Genomic DNA, 7,991 nt, shown 5'->3' with positions numbered 1-7,991 from the left:
AATTGGTCGGTTTATAAGTTGGTCGCAAACCGATCGTATAAACTGAAACCGACCGAATATGCTTATGTTCCAAATTTGTGGATGTAACATTGTAACCATGTGTTTAGGTTTTCAAATCTTAAAGTTAAAATATTTAAGTTAACAAATTAAATGAATCAAATTCATATTAAAAAAAAAGCTAAAAAAAATGGATTCCAATAATCTACATTTTTTTAACTTAAATTTCATTAAAAAAGAAAAATCAAGTTCGGTTTGGGCAGTTTTAACCGACCAAACCGCAGTTTAAATCGGTCGATTTTTTTTTTTGTGTTGTAAGTAGATCGATCAATTTTTGGATCGCACCAATCCGAACAAAAAACCGAAATCTGGATTTTAGAATAGAAAAAAACTGCCCAAACCGACTAATGCTCAACCCTAGTTTTTCCTCTTATTGGATGTGGAAGTGCATAATGAAATACTAATAGTTAGCCACTAATAATGTATTAAAAAAATATAAATATATATTTTAATATATTTAAATAAATATAAATAATTAAATATTTTTTAATATATATTATACTTAATTTGAATAGATTAGTTTTTAATTGAATTTCGACATTGTCATCCGCCATTCAATCCAATACAATTATACAATTATTCAAATCCAATTGCAATTTGATTGAATTGATTCGCTGTAATTGAATTGGTTTGAATGTGCCCAGCACTAATCTTATCCCAAGATTCAACTTCTTTTCATTATTTTATTTCTACTCACAAATATATGTAAATTATACCTAATTATATCGATTAGTTTAATAACGAAATTATAAAAATTATTATTCATTTAAAAGCGCTATCATCTAAAATTGGTAATAATTCGCTTTTTTTTGGTTATGACACTTGAGTTGAATGTAATACGTGAATTTTAATATGTTGCTCGTGTCATTTTCTACCTACCAAAATAAAATAAAATCATTTTTGATATAAACTGTAGGATAATTATTTGCTAGGGGCATTAAAAATGTCTCTACCTTAGGGATTTTATTTATTTATTTATGACATTTGGAAAAATTATAATAATTTTTTTTCAAGACCATATATATTATAGTTATAGTAAATATTTCACAAATTTTTAAAAAAATCTGTATCATTTACAGTGTTCAATCAGAGTTCAAATAGTGTGACTAATTTTTTTATACGTGTGAAAAATATATTTTTTGAACACTGTAAATTAATCGAAATTTCTCAAAAATTGGTGGGATATCTGCTACAATAATAATATACACAGTCATGAAAAAACAATAAATTTATTTAATATTTAGCACGATTATGATATATGGCGTCATATTATGATATATTGATTAAAATTCAATATTGATTTAGACAGTAAAAATAAATAAATAAAAAATTAAGGGGACAATATATTTTTTCTTTTGACAAATGATAATTTTTTATAGGGTAGGTAATTATTTGGTATCTGTGTTTTTGCAAAGTATTATTTTTGTACCATCTGTTTTCAATAATGCTCATATGGTACTCTGTATTTTAAAATCGTACATATTTGGTACCCTAAACTCAAATTTAATTAATAAAATTTTACTAATTTAATCAAACTGCTGTCAATTATGTAAGTTCCAAATTTAAATTTAATTACTTAATTAACAGTTTGATCATATTGACAAAATTTTATCTATCAAATGTCTAGGATATCAAATATGTATAATTTTAAAATATAAAGTACCATGTGAGTATTATTGAAAATAGAGGTTACCAAAATCATAATTTGCAAAAATAAAACATACTAAATATGCAAATTCCTTTTTTTTAATATATTATAACTACTATTTTATATATTAAGAAAAGAAAGAAAAAAAAACCATTGAGAGGCTTACATGTGTATCTGATTCGACACAATTTCAGTCACATAAATCAAAGTAAAAGAAAACTCGAAGCGGAGGCTCGTTCTGTCCACGCACCAAGACGACGCCGCCGCCTCTGTTAGAAGTGTTTATGTTTAAGAAACTAGCTCAGGCATAGGCATATACACACCATTACTCTTAACTCTATATTCTCTTCACTCAACACAGTTTTGCAAATCATTTCTATCAACTCTCATGGCTTCTGCAATTGCTCCAACTTCAGCTCCTTTTCTCAAGAAGGTGACTTTTCTTTCCTACCCACTTCCCATTTTCTTACCATTTTCCTAACCCATGTTTTCTTTTGTCTCAGAAAGAGTTGGGTCTCTCTTCTTTCTCGTCGTCACCGGAATTTTCTGTTCAGAGATGCAAGAGAACGGTCTCCAAGAAGATTTGTTCGGTCATGACGCCGCAGCAATCAGAACGCAAGCCCGCCACCACTGGCTCGGTTGGGGTTTCTTCTCTCTCGTTCATTTTGGGGGAGATTTGCGTTGATGGGTATCTTAGTTTTTGTTGATTTGGATTGTTTTTTCAGGTCAAGACGGCGATGACGATGACCGAGAAGATTTTCGCCAAGTCTTCTGAGAAAAGCCATTTGAGCCCGGGTGAGAATGTTTGGGTTAATGTTGATGTTTTGATGACTCATGATGTCTGTGGCCCTGGTTCCTTTGGCATATTCAAGAAAGAGTTCGGCGAGAATGCTAAGGTAGTTGGTAATTTTTTGGTTAAACTTGTGTTAAGGAATAATTAATCTCGTTACTGATTTGAAGTAGCTGAATTGCTGTATTTAATTGAAATGATTAGCTGCAAGTTGCAAGGCGTTGTACCTCATATTTAATTTTTGCTTATCATCTCTTGATTGACCGAAACAAAATAGTAATGACATGAAGAGTTCGTATTTAGAAATTCAGAGAAGTAATGGTAAAAGGGTGGAACCCTCTTATGTGGTTTCCAACTTCACAATGGGCTAATACATCTCTTTTCGTTTACTTACAAAAAAAGAGTAGCTGTTTTGGATTTTTAACTAGTGATTGTAATTTTGAATTGAAGGTTTGGGACCGTGAAAAGATTGTGATCATACCTGATCATTATATATTTACAAGTGATGAACGTGCAAATCGCAATGTGGATATCTTGAGAGATTTCTGCACTGAACAAAACATCAAGTACTTTTATGATATAAAAGATCTGGGTAACTTTAAGGTATGGATAACAATTTGCACTTTATCCTCCTCTATTCTAGTCATATTTGACTTTGTCCCTTAGTTATTGATATTGAAATAAGCTTGATATATATTTGGTAGGCTAATCCTGATTACAAAGGTGTATGCCATGTAGCTCTTGCTCAAGAAGGTCATTGCAGACCTGGAGAGGTACAGTTTCTTTGTCTTAAGATATCTTAGCCTCCTAAAAAAATTCTATAATTTACGTTGCACTTGCAGAAATTCATTTAAACCCCTAAATTGGTTTCCAGGTCCTGCTAGGTACAGACTCTCATACCTGTACTGCTGGAGCTTTTGGACAATTTGCTACTGGAATTGGAAACACTGATGCTGGTTTTGTGTTGGGAACTGGGAAGAGTCTGCTGAAGGTTTTTATTCTGTTCTTCTAATGTTTTCTGCATAAATAAATATTAGCACAATGGGGCTTTCTCTCCTCTGTAGCTTTTCTTAGTTTTTTTCTTTTCCTTTTCTTAAATCACTCTCTAACTTAAGATCCTACCACTTTTGTGGGTTGTAGTCATTACAATAAGAAGTGCTTGATTATCTTATTGTTATGTTCTTCACCGACAGCAAATGAGAACTGTGTGCTATCTAATTTCATAGATTTTAAGAAATTGCTACAATCCTCTTTACCTTAGACTTAAATTCAAATGTCCTTGTGTAATGAGAGTATGGAAACTAAAATTGAAGAGGACTATCACGAAGAATAAGGGGTATTTGGAAAAATAACTTTTTTTTAGTCACTATACGTCTATTTGATAATTTTTTACAAAATGGCCTCTAGACACACTCAATACCCTGTTGGAAATTATCAAGACCTTGTAGAAAATTCTCGACACTCTATCAAGAAGGCTATTTTGCAAAATTATCAAAAGAAGACATTATAAAAGGGTCTCTTTTCACCGATTACTTAGAAGAATAATGAATTTTATGTTGCCTTTGTATACATGTTTTCTCACGTTGCCATAAGATGTGTTAGTTCTCTGATTTAGTTTCTCTGGTTTTATTGTCCTTTTAAATTTGCAGGTGCCACCAACCCTCAAGTTCGTTATGGATGGTGAAATGCCAGATTATATTCTTGCTAAAGATTTGATTTTACAAGTAAGTTTATGTAATCCTGTGCCTTCTTTGCTTTAGATTTTCAAGTATTAATATTTATTGAGATGATCCGATATTAGTTAAGTAAATTGGTGCATTGCTTAAATATCATAGCTTTCCATACCATTGTGCTAAATATCTCTTTTTGTTCTTGCAGATTATTGGTGAAATATCTGTTGCTGGTGCAACATATAAGGCTATGGAATTTGTCGGCTCAACAGTTGAAAGTTTAAGTGTAAGTAAACTTGAAAAGATATTCACTGCAAGCACACGTGAAAACTCAAGTCTGCCGTCAGTTTTGGTTTCTCTTTGATAGAATATGTATTTAATTGTTCTAATTTTCTCTTCAACAGATGGAAGAAAGGATGACATTGTGCAACATGGTTGTGGAAGCTGGGGGAAAGAATGGTATAGTTCCTGCAGATAACACTACATACAAGTACCTTGAGGTAAGTACAATAGCTTAGCAGGTGCAATTTAATCGAGCTCTCTCTCTACATATATATAAATTTATCTTGAATACATAAATGTATATATTCATGTGTATGTATATAAATTATTTATATACATGCAAAACTCATCATAGATTTTCTCTTACGGGTATTATTGCAGTATGGTTGTCTTCTTCTTTTTAATCTGCCTCTTTTCTTTTCACAGGATAAGACATCTGTACCCTATGAGCCTGTGTTCAGTGATGCTCAAGCAAGGTAATCTATGCCATCCAACATAATTAATTGTATTTGTCTAATATAACGTGGGTAAATGGAATTTGTTCTTGAGGTGTTTGAACAAGTTATTTTGCCTGCATTTAGGTTTCTTTCTGAGTACAGATTTGACATCACAAAATTGGAGCCTTTGGTTGCAAAGGTGAGATTTTTATAAACCTAATTATGAATAGATGATGAATTTGTAGTAAGCAATCATGTGTCAAGAGATACACTTTTAGGACACTAATCTTTTGTGGATTGCCTCAGGCTTGCTTGGAAACTCCCTTTTAAAAGAATGTTAGATGAACTATGTTGTTTTATCCATCAACATCTTTACTCTTCAACTCACTTTAAAAACAAAAAATAAAAATGTTTCAATGCAAGCCCCAAGTCTTGTATTTCAATATATGTTGAGAATATCTTCTCTTGTATTGTTAATCTTGTACTTCATCTGGGTTCTGACTCTATTTGCAGCCTCATTCTCCTGATAATCGTGCTTTAGCAAGAGAGTGCAGAGACGTGAAAATTGATAGAGTCTATATTGGATCTTGTACTGGTGGTAAAACAGAGGATTTCCTTGCTGCGGCTAAAGTTTTTGTAGCTTCGGTAAGATGTCAAATTTATTTTATTGCATTTTAAAAGTATTGGAGTATGCTATTCACATGCTGATACAAGTTACTATCTTGGTATTTGGGGTTTGATCAGTTAGCTAGCACCTCCATATTATCATTTACGAAATAAAAGTGCACCCCTTTTTCTTGGTGAGTATGTTTGGGAAAGCCTGGGATGGATTATGACCCTTTGACAAGGAATCAGAAGATTACATAATGTTATCTTATTCTTGTTTAGATATATCTCAACATCAACTATGTGTATGCTAATTGATAAGCAACTTGGTATGCATTTACGCAATTACAGCAGTATGTCTTTTCAGTATTTATTTTATTTGTTAATGATGTGCCCCACCTGCAATTCTAGAACCCAGAAACAAACAGTATACCAAAACCAGAAAGCAACAGAGATGGATTGAAATAAGCGAAAGTAACCACAGGTCTTCGAGAGGCCTGTACTCTCCAAGAGCTGAGCTCACTCAATACAATTCATGCATACCTCACTACAGAATCAATTCCCTTTATATACTCTCCCACTAACAAACTTCCCACATTACCCTTTGCTGTCTAATTACTATTCTGACCCCTCCTAGCATAAGTAAAGCTTACCTCAGGCCTCGGTTAATTTATAAGATATCGATCCAGCATTAATACACTTTATGATTGCAAGATAATGTGCTGTAGGAAAGCGATTCATTTTTAAATGTTATTGCTGCTGCCAGATTACCTTGAAAGGCAGAACTAGTTTCCACTAATATAATTGTATCTGGGATCGAACATTAAAGCTTATAAAGCTCTCAGTCCCAGAACTAGTTTCCATTGATGACTGCCTTTCAATGTAATTTTGCTTTGATCTTTGGGCTAAAGGCTGAATGTTATTTCATTGTATACAGGGCAAAAAGGTTAAAGTTCCCACATTCCTTGTCCCAGCTACCCAAAAGGTCCGTCTACAAAATACATTGCTAAATAATTAGTTGCTTAAAGTTATACGAGGAGAGAACTTTATCTAACACATCCTAATTTACAGGTGTGGATGGACTTGTATAGTCTTCCAGTGCCAGGATCCGGTGGGAAGACTTGCTCCCAGATATTTGAAGAGGCTGGTTGTGATACGCCTGCTAGCCCTAGTTGCGGTGCTTGTTTGGGTGGTCCAAAAGACACTTATGCACGCATGAATGAACCTAAGGCAAGTTATTTCATGTAGTGTTACTGCTATTTCTTTTTTAACCATTGAAACAGTCAAGAATGCGTGAGCTTGTCGAAAGTTAAGGCATAATTTCCATTTTATAACTCTGAAGCATGGTTGGTCCATGCAGGTTTGTGTGTCGACAACAAACAGAAACTTTCCAGGCCGAATGGGACACAAGGAAGGCGAGATATATCTTGCTTCCCCATACACAGCAGCAGCATCTGCATTGACTGGCTATGTCACCGACCCAAGAGACTTCTTACAGTAGGATGTTCTCATAGTCTTCGATATGAACTTGACTAAGTTTGTGAGTACTTCTGGACCTTATGTTGTTCTTCTGTGGGGACTGGGGAGGGTAAAGCTTGACTTAAGTTTCTGCGTAGAATCAATGTGGAGCAACGTCTCCTGAGGTCTTACAATGTCATATATCCATATATGTTTTGTTTAGGACATTGACTTATGAGTCTTGGGTGCCTTGACCTTGTTTGGGTCTGTAGCCAATGTTTGCTGAATAAAAGATTACCTCGTTTTGAGTTCTTGTACTAGGAGAATTGCTGTTTATTATTACTAGTACTATAATAGTTCTTATTTCGGGCTCAATTGTCCTTTTATGGGAACTTTGATCAGGAACTCTGAGGTTCATTTGGAAAAATGGTTTAGTTTTTTTTCTTTTCAATACATATACATATATACACATAAATATAATCACTCTTATTTGCACCATTACAAATGCAACATATAGTGTCACATTATAATTTTAAATTTTTATTTTTGTTTGGCATGGCTTTTGTCATTTGAGTTTAAAAGAAAGCTTTTGGGTGAAATTTAGGTAGATCTCATATAAAATCATGTGATTTGTTAAATTTTGATAGAAATTTCTATATTTTATTGTCGTTTTTGAGAAATAAATCGTTTTTTAAAGGAATTTTGTCCTTTTTTTTTGGAAGTATTGTCGTTTTCAAAGTTCTTGTCGTTTTTAAGAAAGAGTGCCGTTTATTTACGAATGTTGTCGTTTCTATAAATAATGCCGTTTATAAGCATCCTTATCGTTTTTTTATAATCGTCATTTTTGAGAAATGATGTCGTTTGGGAACTATTGTCGTTTCTTTGTATGACTGTCGTTTTGGAATTATTGTCGTTTCTTTGTATGACTGTCGTTTTGAAATTATTGTCGTTTCTTTGTATAATTGTTGGTTTGACAATTGTCGTTTCTTTGTATAATGGTCGTTTTTGAAAGTATTCTTGTCTTTGATATATAATGTCGTGTT

The 7,991-nt window shown here is 33.0% G+C and overlaps 1 protein-coding gene across 1 annotated transcript; it reads left to right on the top strand.

Annotated features, from left to right (window-relative positions):
* The first annotated feature begins 1,848 nt into the window (after window positions 1-1,848).
* Window positions 1,849-7,399, top strand: LOC133819680 (3-isopropylmalate dehydratase large subunit, chloroplastic). Its single transcript, XM_062252980.1, has 15 exons — window positions 1,849-2,138; window positions 2,209-2,343; window positions 2,431-2,601; window positions 2,946-3,098; window positions 3,200-3,268; window positions 3,370-3,486; window positions 4,145-4,219; window positions 4,374-4,451; window positions 4,570-4,665; window positions 4,874-4,923; window positions 5,029-5,083; window positions 5,398-5,529; window positions 6,428-6,475; window positions 6,562-6,720; window positions 6,851-7,399. The coding sequence occupies exons 1-15, from the start codon at window positions 2,094-2,096 to the stop codon at window positions 6,989-6,991; spliced, it is 1,524 nt and encodes a 507-aa protein (XP_062108964.1). The 5' UTR covers window positions 1,849-2,093; the 3' UTR covers window positions 6,992-7,399.
* Window positions 7,400-7,991: the final 592 nt, after the last annotated feature.

The sequence above is a fragment of the Humulus lupulus genome, chromosome 2, assembly GCF_963169125.1.
Source record: "Humulus lupulus chromosome 2, drHumLupu1.1, whole genome shotgun sequence".
Taxonomy (NCBI): domain Eukaryota; kingdom Viridiplantae; phylum Streptophyta; class Magnoliopsida; order Rosales; family Cannabaceae; genus Humulus; species Humulus lupulus.
This window is presented reverse-complemented; position numbering and strand designations above follow the sequence as displayed.

Coding starts and splice junctions, on each gene's coding strand:
- LOC133819680 (XM_062252980.1), top strand. CDS start 2,094: ATGGCTTCTGCAATTGCTCCAACTTCAGCTCCTTTTCTCAAGAAG. Junction 3,487..4,144: donor CTGGGAAGAGTCTGCTGAAG/GTTTTTATTCTG, acceptor TTAAATTTGCAG/GTGCCACCAACCCTCAAGTT. Junction 5,084..5,397: donor TGGAGCCTTTGGTTGCAAAG/GTGAGATTTTTA, acceptor CTCTATTTGCAG/CCTCATTCTCCTGATAATCG.